Source organism: Brachyistius frenatus, unplaced genomic scaffold, assembly GCF_029030835.1.
Source record: "Brachyistius frenatus isolate BFR_SWC_R1_liver_20210118 unplaced genomic scaffold, ASM2903083v1 Contig_29, whole genome shotgun sequence".
Classification (NCBI taxonomy): Eukaryota; Metazoa; Chordata; class Actinopteri; family Embiotocidae; genus Brachyistius; species Brachyistius frenatus.
The window spans coordinates 337,844-355,168 of NW_027210628.1; the positions used below are offsets into that span (position 1 = coordinate 337,844).

The window sequence follows — 17,325 nt, forward strand, 5'->3', positions numbered from 1 at the left end:
GTGAATCTAGCTAAACTAATCTTTTAATAAGTGAGTGCATATCATTAATCGCAATTAAGACAAATGTTATGTTTACAGTGGAGGCAAGTTTTGCATAGAGGCTCCTTTTTGCAGCATTCCTGAGAGAATAGGTCGAAACATGTCCGAGCCCAGAAGAGGCCAGTTTATCAGAGCTCCCAAACGTAACCAAACATACAAATACACACACGCACGCACACACACACACACACACAAAGACTCACGTACACCCACACCCAGGTGGACTGACTCTCACACAGGGCTACTACAAACAATCCACTTGTTCAGAGTGCCGTGTGAGATAAGACCTCTTTTTCAGAAAGGCAGGCACACACACACACACACACACACACACACACACACACACACACACACACACACACACACACACACACACACACACACACACACACACACACACACACACAGATCAGCACATTCCACCTCCACACTACCTGTAATCCATTCATTTCCATCGATCAGCAGCAGCAGTAGCCAGTAGTGTTGGACCCCCATGGTCTCCTTCCCTTTCACTATTTTTTCTTTCGCTTTTTCTCACGTCTTTCTTTCTTTTTCATCTCTTTTCCCTTTACCTTTTTCCTTTTCTCTTCACCAGCCTCGTACCTGTGGTCTTCCCACACTGGAATGTAACTAGTTAGAAGGTTCAAGCCAGAACTCAGCATGCAGATATGAACACTAACACGGTGGAGAGGCACATTCAGACTTGTTTGTTGGCATGTTAGCCAGGAGTCACCAGCGCAATTACAGGAAAGCTTTGAAATAAAGTTGGAGGATGATCAATTCCTGAAATAGTAAGAGTGGGTGGGAAAGATGAAAAGTGATCGGAACATAAACTCATCTTAAAGTGTAAAAACCTTTTAATATAGGAATCAAATTCAATGTTATAATTTAATTTGCTTAAAAGAAGTTGCTCAGTAACCAACAACTCAGTAACAATAGTTGTTTTTTGGCGCAAGAAAGTAAGCAAGATATTTGTGAAAAAGTTGTTTGTTGTTTTACTAAACTCTTTATGGGTTCAGAGTGATGAACAAGACTTCTGCAGCCCTGTGAGGTTGTTTCATCCTCTGGCGATCATGTAAAAGAATCCATGTAGTTGTTGAAACATCAAAGTGTTCACCAAACTAGGTGATGGAGTGACAAGTGATGCATCTTCAGAGACAGTGTGCTTGTGTAACATATAAAAAAAACATTTATTTGTCATAGATAATATAAGTCAAGGGTAAAAATATTTGACCTTTGATTAATTGTTTTTAATATCCTATCAAAAGGTCCTGTGAGTGAGTATGAAGCTTTGTAGTAGAAAAAGTGCTGAAAAAAGTTTTAAATATGAGAAAGCAGCTATCATTTTCATGACTCACACTGTGACTCGCACTGTGTGAAAGGTGCTTTATAGCCTCATTCTCAACAAAGTGTGACAGTTTTAGAAATTTAAGGAACAAAAACATACAAAGAGGAAATGTGACATCAGATGACCTGCAAATGAGGAAAATTAAAACAAAGGTTTTGTTTCTGAAAATAAAATTCACCTCTTTTACTTCTGCATGAAGAAATAGCAGCATGTTTGCAACTGTTTGCGAAACAAAAAACTATATAGAGAATATTACATCATTTCCCCTCATCTGTATGTGTTTTTACATTGAGTTGAATAAGCACTGCAGCATAAGAAATAGACAGCAGCTGAGAGATGAACATGCTTCAGGAGTCTGTGCTGCAGCAGTTCATTGGACCCTGAACTCATATTTAATATACAGTCAAGATAGCAGGCAAAGTTGAAGCTGTGCCAGAAGTATTACCACAGAAAACTGTTGCTCCCACATGAGGCTGAACTCTCACTTAACAGCATCTGAAAAAGAAGCTTCTTCTGTAAAATAATCAATACTATGAGTTTTAGATCAAAGGACTGAAAAGTACATGGACAGTGACGTTGTTTCTGTTGTCAAAAATGGTTCTGATCAGAATTTTTTTTTTGAAAAGCCCAAATACTCAAAATTCTTAAAACATATATGGATATATCTGACATACAAATGCGCAAAAGTGTCGTTTTCTCCTTTCGAGTACAGTTCGGTTTGTCGTGATGGTGGTTGAGCACAGGTTGTCTTTTCCATGTTTAACAGGAATCCCAAGGATTCACTATTAGGTTACATAACTTCATAATTTTGTGCCATTCCTGTCTTACACTAATAAGAATCCTCGTGCATTTGATCAGTGCCATGAGAAATGAGAGTCAAGCATTTTGCGTCTGCTGAGTGTTTGAGATGCTTCAAGCACAAGAGCTGAGAAGCTGTGAAGAAATAATGCTCTGGGGTAAAGTCTGACCATATATTAGCTTGTCTATTCTCTAATGCTGGTGTTGATTAAAAGTTCAGTGATTTGTACCCTCTGTTTCTGTCACAGAGCTCTAAGGAGGATTTCCAAGAACATCCTGGAGCTCCTCAGAGTCAAGCGTATCAGATGGGTTTAAGATGGTTTCCAGATTGTTCAATTATTCAGTTTAAGCAGATGTGTTTTTAAAAATAATCTCTTTCTTTTTTTGTTTACCCAAATAGGATATTGTTCCATGTCAGTATTGTTTCTGCAAAAATGATTGCATCTTTTGTATTCCTAGTGTTACAGACTTTTCTGTGTTTGCTGTGTGTACGGAGACATATTGTTTATTTATTAAGTTTTGAAAGTAACATGTCTAAACAGTTGTTTATGTAATATATAGCTCTGTTTTATTTCTTGGGGGTCCCTTTGACTTAATCTTTGAAGTTTTATGACTACAGTGTGTTCACACACTTTGATCTTTTGAGGAGGTATGACAAGATTTGGGCCCTGACCTCTGACACATGTGACCTGACTGTCATAAAGTCAGTGACGTAACATATTGATCTATTACAGCTATGAATACAATACACTGTCTCTCATTCAGGCTTTTGTCTCTGGTCATCTGCATTACTGTAATTCATGATTGGCCGCAGAAATCCATTAACGACCTCCAACTTGTGCAAAATACCACAGCTTCTTACGAGAGCACATTTATCATATTTCCACCTTAATGTTCTGGTCACCCGTGGTGTTCAGAACTGATTTTAATATTATATTGCTTGTTTTTAAAGGACTAAGCGGTCTTGCCCCATGTTACATTATCGACCTTCTCACCCCTCACACCACCGCTTGTACATTCAGATTTGCTGACCAGTTCTGCTCTCAGTTCTCAGGGCAAAGCTTGTTGGGTTTCTCTGTATAATATTGTAAAGTTCTGCTGTAAGGACTTTGATGTGTTAAGTGCCATGAAATAACCTGTGTTGTGATTTGGCGCTATATAAATAAAATTGAAAGTTTCAGTGGAGGGTGGTGGAACAAATAACCTTGTATTGGGAATCAAGTAAGCTAACGAAGCATAGTCTTTTAAACCTGTTTTTAATATTCATTTTTAATTAAACAGCTTTTAATGAAGGTTTTTTAAAAAAATGTTTTTATTCATTTATCTATTTTAAATGATTTATTCTTAAATCACTGTCATTTTCATTTCTGATTGTGTGAATAAAGTTTATTACTATTATTAATACTCTGACTGTCAACAATAGTGGATTAAGACAGCTGGATCTTGTCCAGCCCTATCAGCCTGATAGATTCCACACTCGGGCAGCTGCAGACAGGTTCTTGGCCTGGCATGCTACTACAGACAACATACTACACCATCACCACTAACTTACTCCAACAGGTCAATGTTTTACAGCCTGGTTTTGAGCTCATCCTCCCCCATCCTTTAATCATTCACTGACAGCCTCCCTTCCAAAAAATCTCCTGCTTCCCTCTGATTGGTCAGGAAGGAATCATGAGGATCCAAGCTATGACATCACACACTTAGACACACCCATGAGTTACAGGCTCAAAGTCTTCTTGCAAGTGTGCACCAGTAAAAGGCTTCTGAAAAGGCTTAGTGGAACCTTACTTTTCCTTTAATTACCATTATTTTGAAGTGTGCACAGGTTACTCCAGGATTGTTGTGATTTGGTCTCAGCATTTCATGACAGGTTCAAAGACCACCTTATTTTGCAGATTTTTAAAGAGCTACAACACCAGATTCTTGACACAGAGGAGGCATTTAAATGTGAAATAAATCCGTCCCAAGTGTTTCCTACATGCTTGGATCCCAGTTCTTGTCACATGAATGGCAAACTCTTGCATGTATGCTCACAAAGAGAAATGAAAAATAAGTTATCTTCAGGCCTCACTGCTCTAATTGATCCTGTCAGTTCTGGGAACATACATTCAGGTTTCATGCTCGTTTTTCCTTTCGGGTTGCAGGATGTGAAGTTCCCGTGAGGTTTTCAGTTTGAGCTGCTTCACTAAAATTATTTCACTGAGGTTTCTGGTTGCCTTTCAGGGTAATTCAAACCAACACTACTCATGACATTGAATCTGACCCTACAAATGTCTGGTATTTTGTGCCAGACAAAGAAACATGGGGTAATTAGTGGGACTGTCGGGCCTTAGCAGGTTTCTTTGGTTCTCGAAGGGTTCATAGGCTATGGGAATTATCAAATCACATCATTCGGCTGACATAGCGAAGTGTTAACCCCTTCACAGACCTGACCCAATTCACAAAGGGCCATGGCTTTCCCTTTCTTTATGTGCAGGCACAGCACAATGTCCAGTCTGTCATACTCTATAATAAGTGCATTGTATCCAAGATTTTGACATAGATCTGAGCCTAGCAGATGGGCAAGCTGCCATCCATCTCTGTCAGTGTGTAATCTGAAGTCTTCGCCTGGACAGCTGAGAGTGTGACATTCAGTGCATGTTGGAATAACTGTGGGTTTATACATTGTGATAATCAATTTGATCTACATACATAACAGTGACCTCTTTTACTTTTGAAACACTTAACATGAAACATTACAGCTATTTTAAAGCACGTAATGTTTCAACGTGGATCCAGATTGTTGTTTCAGAAAGAAAAAACAATTTCTTTGTTTCTATGCTGTGTTGCTTTTTTTTTCTTTTTCAAAAGTACTTTTAATTACTTATGAGCTAACATAAAATAAATGGAGGTCATTTGATGGCATTTTTATCATGTTTGTTGCTTTTACTGCAGATGTCGGTCCACTTGCAATGCAATGCCTCCCCCTACAGAAAGCTTTTGAAAACAAAGCATAAACATGATGAAACTGCATGAGGTGTTGTTGTTTTTTCAGATTCAGCTTTTGTTCACTTTTCCTGTGGGTTCAACTGCCTCTTTTGTTTAAATCTTGATACCATTATTTCCTCTTTAATTCACTTACCTATATGAACACTGTCAATATACTAGTGATTTTTTGTAAAACACCAAATGCTGCATAGGCAAGGCAAGTTTATTTGTATAGCACATTTTAACATGAAGGCAATTCAAAGTGCTTTACATAAAACCATTAAAAAAGACAAAAGAAAAGGACATTTAAAAACAATTAAGCTATCTTAAATCTCAAATTATTTCACTAGATTAGTCAGACTCTGTAGATTTTAGACCTTGCATAGATCTTGTTTTCTGTCTTCTCAGGACCCAAAGTCACGACATTAACAGGTACCCAAAACAAAAGGGCAGACGAGGTCTTTTCAACAGCAGGTCTGCTATCAGAAGAAATAGGAACAGTCTCTGCCCATTAAACTAATATGGTGATAAACTGTATTTAATATGGCTCTTGAATAAGAACAAATACTAATATTCAACCATATCCAGTGACCTTGGCACATTTAGGAATGCATTACATACAGTCTGTGTCATGTTGAAATATTTAACAAACAAAGTTTAATTAAAAAAAGAGAAATGACCAAACCAGATTATTAGCTCTGCTGTTCCCAGGTCGTATAAACATTTTGATGATTTTTTTTTTTTTTGCTTTACGAAAAATTTGTTTTAACCCTCCTGTTGTCCTCGGGTCAAAATGACCCGCAGCTGTGTTCAACCAAGTTCTATTTTATTTCTATATTTTTATATTTTTTGGGATCATTGGTCATCATTCTTTAAAGAAACCCTCACAGCCTCCTTGTCACCAATGATCCCAAAAAATATGAAAATAAAATAGAACTTGGTTGAACACAGTTGCGGGTCATTTTGACCCAAAGACAACACGAGGGTTAATCCTTTGCTACACAATTATTTCCAAAAGAGAACATTTATTTTATTGTTATGCAACACAGCATCCACCTACATCTAGCACTCAGTATTCATTGTCAGTGATACTTTCATCAGTATCAGTATCAATCAAGAGAAGTTTATTTGCATGGATGATGACCGTTCTAGAGATGAGTTCTTCACTGATGGCATAAAACAAGACATATTCTTTGCCTTTTTGATAAAATAATATCAATCACTGTCAAAGTCACCATACGTGTACATTTTTGACCCAAGCATTTGATTTCTGAGTGCTTTGCTTTTTACTCTTCTATAAGCATTTTTAATCAAATACAAATTCAACACCTTCTGGTTTTTAGTACTGTTTAAAACTCTGACAAAAAAAGCTGTTGTGACTACTGACTGTGAAATTTGAATGAGTGGATGCTGGCAGAGCAAGTGGCGAAACAAACTGTCATGTATAATTGTGTGTGTGTGTGTGTGTGTGTGTGTGTGTGTGTGTGTGTGTGTGTGTGTGTGTGTGTGTGTGTGTGTGTGTGTGTGTGTGTGTGTGTGTGTGTGTGTGTGTGTGTTCTACATGTTTGTGTTCTAGGTGCAGCTCCCTGATGAGTAATTGAGGGTCCCTGCATAAAGGTTTGAGATTTGCCTATATAAGTGGCTTCTGCCTCCACTCACTCTGTTCACATCCTGCCACCAGATGCAGCTCTTCAGTCTGTTTCTTATTTTACTCCTTTTTTTTGGTCTTTTAATATAATTTAATGGGCAATTTGGTTACAATTCAACCATTCTATTCCATATTTATTGGTGCTTTAGACACAGAATCATTTTTGAGAAGATTAAATTATCTAAAGGAAAAATTTCAGTCTCACTGACCATCTGGCTGAATTTCCCCATCTGAAGTATTCCTTTGGTGCATGTAAGACAAACTAATAAAAAATCTAATATTGAACAAGTTGGTCAAGGATATATTTTCTTTGTCAAATGATCAGGCATGCAAAAGAGATTTTTTTTTTTTTTAACAGTAGACAGAACAGCTGTCTACTATGATGAACCAGCATACACAATGTCATCCTGCAGCTAAATGGAGCTAAGTCTTTCTGTTATTTAAACCTGTGCCTTCGCTACAGTGACAGGTCAAAAGGTCTTTGGGTAAAAAAAAAAAAAAAAGGGGGTCATATTATTAAGTCGGCTTTAAGGTCTCCTTTCATCATGAAAAAGGCAGTGGCACTGGGATGTTAATTTGAATAAATGAGTGGAAAAAAAGTGCATGTTTGCAATAAATGGCACTTTAGTAAACTGTAACTTTCTTAAAAGGTAAACTGGACTGCTGTAACAATGATCTTCATTAGTTTTCATAGTTTTGAACTCTAAGAGTGAAGAATATACTGTACTTGCTCTGTATTACTACATGGATTCCACTTGCAGCAAAGAAGAAGTTAACATTTGACATAAACATCCATCCTGGGTGATCACAAGCGGTTAGTACGTGTGCTAATGTAACTGATCTGCTCAGACCACATTTAAAGGGGGTCTGGGACTCGTCTGGTCACATTCGTCCACCAGTGTGAACGCTAATGCGTTCTGGGCCACATTGAAACTCTAGTGTTCAGGCATTTAAACATGAAATATGTCATACATTTCAAAAATACTGCCACATTAAAGTGAGGTTCCATTGTGTTCAATACCTGTTGCTTCAACTCCTCTCCTCTAGTTTACAGTATACTGATTTGTTTATTTGATAACTTGTGTATTTACGTGATGTGGTATGTGTTCATTTCCATATAGATCAGGGGAAGGGAGATCCAGTCATAAGTGGTCAGGCGCATGATAATGTCAGATATAAACAACCTCAAAGAAATCGGTGGAATCAGGGTCTTTTTGCTGCTGCTCTGCTTAATCATTGTGACATTTGCCAAGACCAGAAGGGGGAGCTGCTCACGCTCTTTTGTAAAGGGCCTTTCACTTGGTGAGCCACTGGTGATGAAAGGAGGGGACACCCCCACAAATGGAAACCAGCGGTATTTCCTACCAGGGACAGAGGGAGAATGGGTGTGACTCAACAAAAGTATAACCTTGTGGTACTTGTCTATCTCTTCTATAGCTAAAAAAATATATATAGTTGAAATGAAATAAAATGATTTTGAGACATGTTGGGATGCTTCAAGATAATGATGGCAAGATATACAACCTATAATTTTTTTTGGTGTGTCCTGGATTGTTTCTACTGCTGATGACAAATGACCCCCTTCCATTAGTCTTTAAATGAAACCATATGTTCAATGTGGGTGAAACAAAAGGACATGGACCTCTTCTCAGTCCACCAGACACACATACTCACACATAGTGTAAAAATGAACAGTGGATAGAAGCAACAACTTTGGAAACTTATGTGGAAAAAAGGAACAAAGTAAGAGAAAAATCAGCAAAGACTAGAATATTGGAAAATATGATTTTACAGAAAGACATTGGTGCAAACAGAAAGAGAAACAATCTTTAAGTTAAGTTAAGTATAAAAGAAGTCCCTCCTCTGCCCTGCCGTGGGTGGAAAGTCTGGTACCACATTGGGAAACCAGGAGGGAGAACATTTCAGACCAGGCCGGGTGGTGTGAAGCCCAGGTTCAAACCAGGCCGGGTGGTGTGAAGTCCAGGTTGCTGGTGGGCAGGAAGAGCCCACCATCAGAAGTCACAAACCGAGCCTACGCAGCGCCAGAGAGGAAAGCTGGCCGTGGTCTGCACATTTGGGTGAGTTCCTCCAGTATGAGGATTTAGCCTTGATGTGAGTGGATGTTGCACAGGAGGGGGTGAGAAGACTGGGGAGAGTGAGGAAGGCTTCAGTATTTTGGATGAGTTGTTGAGTGTGAAGCTTATCCAAGAAGGAGAATAAAGACTGGAGTCTGGATAAGGAGCTTGACTCAAAAAGTAAATATGTAGCAGCTGTTAGATTTGCTCTGTTTAATGAGAGATTTGGCAGCATAGGACTGTGACTTTTCTCACAGTCCTTATTAGCCCCCCACACCTCCCTGTCTCCTTTTTTTTGTTGTTTAATTTTCGACCTCTTATGTCTATGTTGGTAGTGGTAGCACTTCATGCTTCACTTAAATGGGCTATGCTGGCAGCTATCAGCAGCCTATCAGTAGAATGAATGTCGGATAACGTCATACATTCTTCCTGCATGGGCTCTTAAGTGTGGCACCTAGATAACCTCTGTAATACTGCTTTGTTTAAATGGTAACAGCTTCGCCCTCGGATACTTCACCTTTTAAAAAGACATGAGGTCTATTCTAAAACTGTGCGAGTGATGAACCCACAAAGGTTTGTCCCTATACCAACTCTTTACAGAATTAGAGCCCATTATGGCTACTTGTTCTGGTCTTACAGGCTGCAGCTTTACTGTTTTGGTCCTTTCTTACTGATCATCAACATCATTTCCAGCAGCAACAGACTGTTATTTTCAACTTTCAAGCCCCAAATAGCAGACAGACATAGTTGAAAGCTAGTAGGAGAACACAGTGGAGCCTTTAGATGGTAAAGACCCAGATATTTCCCTCAGGAGTTAGATGAGCCCAAAAACAACTGAAAGAAGATTGAATTGGAGTCAGTTATAGCTGTTTTTAAGTTCAAACCAAGTTTTAATGTGAGTGTTAACTAAGCCGAGTTAGCGGAACTCATGAGACATCCTGCATTCATTTATACAGTAACTCACCACAACTCATTCATTAGTTAAAGTGGTTAAACACGTGTTTTTACCTCTATTTATGAACCGAATGTCATGTCCACCGGTTAGCATTGTCACCTCACAGTGAAAATGTTGCGGTTCGAATCCGGGCCTTTCTGTGTGGACTTTGCATGTTCTCCTTGTGCCCGCGTGGGTTCTCTCCAGGTACTCTGACTTCCTCCCATCATCCAAAAACATGCACCTCAGATTAATTGGTGATTCTACAAATTGCCCTTAAGTGTGAATGGTCTTTGTTTCTGTTTGTCTCTATGTGTTGGTCCTGTGATGGACTGGCAACCTGTCCAGGGTGAACCCTGCCTTTGCCCAAAGTGAGCTGGGATAGGCTCCAGCCCCCTGTGACCCTGTTCAGGATAAAGCTGGTATAGAAAATGGATGGATGCCATGTCAGGTTCTGAACCTTTTCTTGTCCATCATATCGGGTACCAGCTGAGATCTCCTCTGTTCACAGTCATCAGAGAAGGTCTACTTTATATTTCCCCTCCTCTCCTTCCACCCTGTCAGACCCTCCTCTCATGAATGAGTGTGATGAGGTGATAAAAACTCTGAATAACTGGTGCAGGACAGCCACTCAACCACAGACCTTTATTTACACATCCTCTGTAAGCAATGTTAAAGCAGCAAATGTTGGGCCAGATAACAGAGGGCAAGATGAGGTAGCACCAAAGCAGGGACACACACACACACATACACACATACGCACGCACAGTGCTTTTTGGTGGTAAAAGCAATAAATGAAACCAAGGGAGTCGACATGTTGTCATGACCTCTTTGGGGCAGTGCCGGGAGCAGGAGTCAAACAATAAAATGTCACACACACACACACACACACACACACACACACACACACACACACACACACACACACACACACACACACACACACACACACACACACACACACACACACACTCATAAGGTCATGTTTCCATCACTACAGATGGGATTACACTCACTTACATTAATTTCCTGCAGACTTACTATAACCCTAACCATAACCACTACTTGCCTAACTTTAAGCCGTACCCTCACATTAAACCAAAAGTATTTTCACTAACATTTAGTGGTTCAGGTTATGAGGACTTGTTTGTTGTCCCAAAAGGAAGGTAGGTCCCCACAGTGTGTCTGTGTAAACCCCATTTTATGTCCCGACAACATGATTAGTACAAGCACACACACACATTTGAATTACAACTACACAAAGTTCAATAGGTATGTACAGAGGTTATTACTTTTCACACAGCTGAATGAACCTACACAATTGCAAATCATAACATAGAAGCAGTCAGTTTGTGAACATGTCCAATAACTGACTAACTGAGAGCTCGTACTCTGTCTGTCGACAACTAAAACTCTTCTCCAGCCTTCTTCTAGTAGAGCAACATTAGTAGTGTTGGAGATCTTTAATCCAAATGTACAGATTTTATTGTAATTAAAGAGATAACAACCTCCAGTAACATTATAGGAACTTCTGTAATTCTCTTGACAATACACAGCAATATCCCAAAATGGCTTTATGGATGCATCTTTTGTTTACAATTCATTTAGAGTGCTGATCATTTTCCCATGTGGAAGAAATGCATGGGGTCCATTTCCCACACTCCTTTTCATGAGTCAGACAGCAGACAGTCGATGTGAATGTTTCTCATCACTGGGCTGCAGCAGGTCACTGACTCTTCCTTAAAGATTCAGATCGTGAAATATTATGTAAAGTTGAGTTATAACTAACCACACAGTATGAAAATGACAGGACTCTTAATGCATAATCGATCTAAATAAAAGAGGGAGATGTTCTGAGATATTCTTCTGTTAAAGTTTTGTTTCTAAATGAAAGTTTTATTTTGTTCACTTTTCATAGTCCTTCCCAACTCACAGGCATCCTCCTTGCGTTTAACAGCTCCCTCTGTAGCTTTAAATGTGACTATATCTTTGCCAAATTCCCTAGTGAGCAGGGTTTTGGGAAGTTTTTTACCATAAAAGGCCATGTAGAGTGGAGCGCTGGTTTCCTGTGGGAGGGTTTTCCTCTCTCTCACTGTGGAGCTGGAGGCCGGGCCCATCCTCATCCTCTCTCCCTCTGCCTGTTTCAGTCACTCCCACTTACACGCACACGCCTTCCCTGTTACACTCAGAGCAAAGTGGTGCAATCCAGCTACAGCCAGATGTGTGTGTGTGTGTGTGTGTGTGTGTGTGTGTGTGTGTGTGTGTGTGTGTGTGTGTGTGTGTGTGTGTGTGTGTGTGTGTGTGTGTGTGTGTGTGTGTGTGTGTGTGTGTGTGTGTGTGTGTGTGTGTGAGATCAACACTGACCTCCTTACTTAACAGGAGGTGAAAACACGGTCACACAGGAAAACAAGGTAATGAGAGAGACACAAAGTAAAGAAAGCAGGCAAGAGAAGGAAGTAGGAAAGAATGGAAAATGTTGTCAGGAATTAAAGTGGGGGAGGAGACAGGAAATAAACGAGAGGCATTAATGACAGGGAAGACGTGTGGAGCGGTGATAATGAACGCAACCTCATTGAGCTTCAGATCATCTGAAGTCACTGAATGCCTCGTCTTACAACATCCTCCCTCCAAACAGTGGACTTGTTATTTTGTTTGTCAGTCAGTCAGATAGTAAAGGAGTCAGAGGGGAAGTTGTCCTTATAAGGCCTGTGGTGCTGTAAACCAGGCTGCACTGATGAACTGTGGGTCAGAGTCAGCAGCTGGTGTGTCATCACTATGTCAGCATGAAATCATTACTATCACATACTGATCTCTTTCCTGTTGTCTGCATTTATTAATGTATGATCACAGGCATTATTAGTCCGAGTCTGAGTCTCAGTTTAAATCAGAGCTGCAGGGACCAATATTTTTATATTCAAAGCACACACATTTTATTGTTAACAACTGCTGCTACTACTACTACTACTACTACTACCACAACGTTGATACTGTATAAGATATTAGGCTGGATGGTGGACTTTTTAAGGGCACAGTACTGTATGTCCAAAGGTCGGTCATGAAAGGTCAACAGGTCAGCAGATAGGAGACATTATGTGTAATAACAAATTTGTTCCAAATAATTAAGTACTGCTTCATGCAGTGACAAAATAGTGTTGGATTGTGGAGTCACCAAAACTTGTAGTTGTACTTCTTAATTTTTCAGCTGTACTGACAGCATAGGGAACAGAAAGTGCTGAGAGTGATCTTCAACCTCAAATGTTTTGGTGGTCTCCTAATGGGATCGACATCATTTGGAAAATTATGCTTACAATCATTAGCTGGACAGGTCTACATCTGCAAACTGAAACTGGATTCATTGAATGGACAGACTGTTACTACTTTTATTTCTGCAATTTCAAATCGTTTTTTATTTTTTATTGTTTGTTATAAGATACGTAGGACTTCTTTAAGAACTGTTTTGAAAATGGTTAAATAATCAAAGACAACAAGGCATGTCATGGTTCCAAACATTTTTAAATATTATTTAGCTGATTAATGTATCTTGTGAACAACAAATGAGTAAATATTACAAAATAATGTCCTTTCCCGTCTCTGTGCCGTCTGTTTCTATCCGTCTCTGTCTGTCCTGTTTTTCCTCTGCAGGTATTTGTGTCATTCATACATTCATAAATTCTGGGATGTTCTCACTTGTTTAACACACAGGAAGTTTCTGCATAATACAAATTTCACAGAGAGTGTGTAATGGTCCATGGTGTAACAACACTTTCAATAATCATAATAACCTGCAAGGCTAGTTATCTCAATATTGAGCCTAACTTTATTTTAATATTTTTAATAGATTATTTTGACAATGCTGAGGTTGGGATACATGAAGACTGAGTAGAAAATACAACCTAGTGTACGTCAATTGTAATTTTTAGATTTGCAGAAAGTAAAGTCAGACATGTTGCGCGCAGCCAATACGTCCCCACTCCCTGATCTCACCACTTCACATGCAAGCAATCAGATTCCTGTTTATGCTCACTGATTCTCACCACCTGAACTTGAGCTACAGGTTCAGTCTCCAGGTGGCCCAACAACAACTCTTTGTCAACACACGACTTATTGTGTTCCGATTATAGACTTATTGAGCTGGAGTATCTTTGTAAAGGTGGTGGAAATAATTGAGATCAGTCAAAAACTTGACAGACTTGTCCTTTAGATTGAGATTCATTACATTCACGTTGTGCATATCAACACATCCGTCAGGACACCTGCCACACTATACAGTCATAAATCTGCAATTTCTGAAAGTGAAAGGTGTGTACTCTGACATCACATTGGGAAGCTGTGTGTGCATGTTTGTGATTTCACCATGACTCAGCAACAATGACGTGCTTTACTTGGCCCACAGCAAAGAGAAGTTCTGACATGTAAACTCACCTCTGACTGGTTAGCTATGATCCAAACATCAAACAAATGTCAGAGGAGAAGGTGTGTGTGTGTGTGTGTGTGTGTGTGTGTGTGTGTGTGTGTGTGTGTGTGTGTGTGTGTGTGTGTGTGTGTGTGTGTGTGTGTGTGTGTGTGTGTGGAAGGTGAGGTGTGTGTGTGTGTGGAAGGTGAGGTGTGTGTGTGTGTGTGGGGGGGGTCATGACATCATTGCAGGCAGCACAGAAGCTGATCGTCATACAGGAAACGTGCTTCCGCCTGTACAGACAAAAAATTCCGGAGAAGATGTGCCACACGGGTGTGTGTGTGTGTGTGTGTGTGTGTGTGTGTGTGTGTGTGTGTGTGTGTGTGTGTGTGTGTGTGTGTGTGTGTGTGTGTGTGTGTGTGTGTGTGTGTGTGAGAGGTGTGTCACCAGAGTCCAGGTGGTGTACTGTCTCGGTAAGTCATGAGGTATGTTTCCACCCTAGAGGCACAGAAGTTCACTTACGCACACATACAAAGAAGACCTCTTGTTCTAATGGAGGGACTGAAGCATTAATTGCGGAAAAACCATGATGCCTGTCAGTTTGGCTTTGCCTTAAGATCACCAGTTTAGAAAGTCATCCATCTTGACTGCTTCCCCCCAGCATACTCTGGTCTTCATCATTTATAAGAGAGAAACATCCTCTTCCATTGGCTACTCACTTTGCATTTGTTAAATATCTTCTTGTTTAGTCTGGGCCCCTCTGCAGCATTTCTGTGGCTGAGCAGCAGTAAGAGAAAGCATATTTGGAACATCAGGAGAAAATATTGAAGACACTAAATTACACTCTTGAATTGCTCGCTGAGCGGCTGGGTGGAACATGGTGACATTCATACTGTATGTGTAAGAGACTTACAGCTGCTGTTTCACAAAGCAGAGCAGAAGACTTCGGCTCCTTAATTTTCAGTGGATTTCTTTTGAAAAAGACCACAGACAATTCATACCTCTACTGTTATTTTTTCGAAGGATGTTTATCCAATTACTATATTCAAACAATTAGATACTCATGCTGTTGAGAGACAACGCTGCATTCGAATACACATGCAAACAGGTCTCATCAATCATTTGTTACAAGTAAGATGCAAATGAAAGGAGTTTCCCCTATTAAGTGAAAAGTTTCATATGTTGGATGCTTTGAAGAAAAAAAAAACAGATACTCTAAATAAAAGCCTGATGTTTTTGGATGGATCTAACCAAGAAGGTGAAGAAGTCAAAAGGTCTGCATAAATAATGTGGTTATGTCACACAGTCTTAACATATATAACAATAAATAGGTTTTTAATACATTTTAACAGACCTTCACCCCTGACTGCACGTTTCCAATGTTTGTGTTGGAGGTACAAGCAGCAGCTGAAGTTGGACAGTGAGGTCTAGTGAAAAGTCTAGTATTGTCCCTTATGTATTTCAGCCAACGTAATGTTGATTTGTCAATGTGGGTATGGTGGCTCGGCTAACATTAGCTTTGTTACCTTAGCGTAACTCTAATATCAGCTTGGGCTACATCGTATGTACTGGTGTAAAAGGATACCACCAAGGATCAGTACATAGCAGGTGTATACCACTGAAGTGACGTACCATCCGGTCTTATTCTGCAGAATGCAGTCCAGCATGCTTCTCTGGCTGTTATGACTGACAATCCTCTGTGCAAAGGAAGATATGTCAAATCGGTTGAGTCTCCAATGGAGTTGGTGATGCTAATGCGCCAACTGGTTGCAATTTGCAAGAAGAAGAAGAAGAAGGGGCAGTAACAGGAAATGTACTCGTTCCAATTGCATCTACAGATGGATATAAAAGTGGCCGTAGCTTCCAGGTCTGAAATATGAGGCCAATGCGGAAGTGCTTAAAGCTGCAAAACCACCAAGTGCCGCTAGAGGTTGGCTCTAAAAAGCCTCCGGCTCCATAGACTACCATTCAACCTGTCTCGTGAAATATGAAGTCAATACATTATTTTCTTATTATTGGTTTTGTGGCAGTCCATTTGAAAATAACCCATCATTAATTAGGAAATAGGCCTCAAAAAGCAGTGTTTTTCGGGGCGTGTCATCAAAATATGGTCACTTCCTGCTCACCGCTCTGAACTAACATGATAGCGACAGCCAAAATCTGAACTCGAAGCTTCGTAACGGCCGTTCACAAACCAGTGGGTGACGTCACTGTTGGTTGTCACTTGACTGCATCCTTTTTCTTTTACTTCAAATGTCGCGGATTGTGACGGACATGACCAAGAGGGTCAAAGTTCAAGGCACATTTTTATGCTGAAGTAGTATGTTCCATACTACATGCACCAGTACATAATCTGAAAGGAAAGAAAAGGGGTCTTGAGTTCTGTCCAATCATAAACAAGAAGTGTTGTGAATTGTTGTTGTGTTTTGTGAACGGTTGTGTTTTGACTCGTAGTGCCACTGTAGTTTCAGGACAATAGGTTGACTAAAATTGTGCCATCCAGTCCTGGGGAACACATTTATGTGTCCATGCAAATCAACGTTTGCGTGTGTGCCCACATTCATATTCACAGGTGCACTCACTTCGGGGCCGTTCATCTTCCTGCATACTTCTCTGTCTATGAGCAACTGTGGACACTGGTCTCCATTGTTCACGTGAACTCTACTTCTCAGTCTGGTTTCATCCCTCACTCATCAAACTCAAATATCAGGTGCGCAGAACTCAGAGCTCAAATTTCACAAAGTGTCTTGTATCTTCTCGCAACTTCTGACACATTTAAGGACTTAAAAGGACCTTTGTGATTCCATTATCGAGGCACACATTTTCAGAGTGTCAAAGTTTTACCTTCATGCTACCTTGCAGAGTATTATGACTGAATGACACAGACGAATCCCTGAAAAAATATGACTCATTTCATAATCCTTAAGTAGCTTTGTTTGCATTTGTTTTCCATGCTAGTTTTATAGTTTTCTTTCAGACAGCATCAGAGTCTCTGTTTGACTAGTTTAAGTCTCCTCAATATAATAGTGGACTCGGAGAGGGCAACACCTCCAACTTTAATGCCTCTGATGACAGCATAATCACAACATGGGAACTCTACCTCCTACATTCTCTATCCTC

At 39.9% G+C, this 17,325-nt stretch overlaps 1 protein-coding gene across 1 annotated transcript in view; it reads right to left on the reverse strand.

Annotated features, from left to right (window-relative positions):
* The window catches only part of LOC138621177 (disintegrin and metalloproteinase domain-containing protein 10), a 31,354-nt gene extending 30,696 nt beyond the window's left edge, over positions 1–658 (reverse strand). Inside the window, exon 1 of the mRNA XM_069699007.1 lies at positions 474–658. Coding sequence (XP_069555108.1) covers positions 474–534 — 61 coding nt within the window. The 5' untranslated portion in view covers positions 535–658. The remainder of the gene's footprint in view (positions 1–473) is intronic.
* Positions 659–17,325: the final 16,667 nt, after the last annotated feature.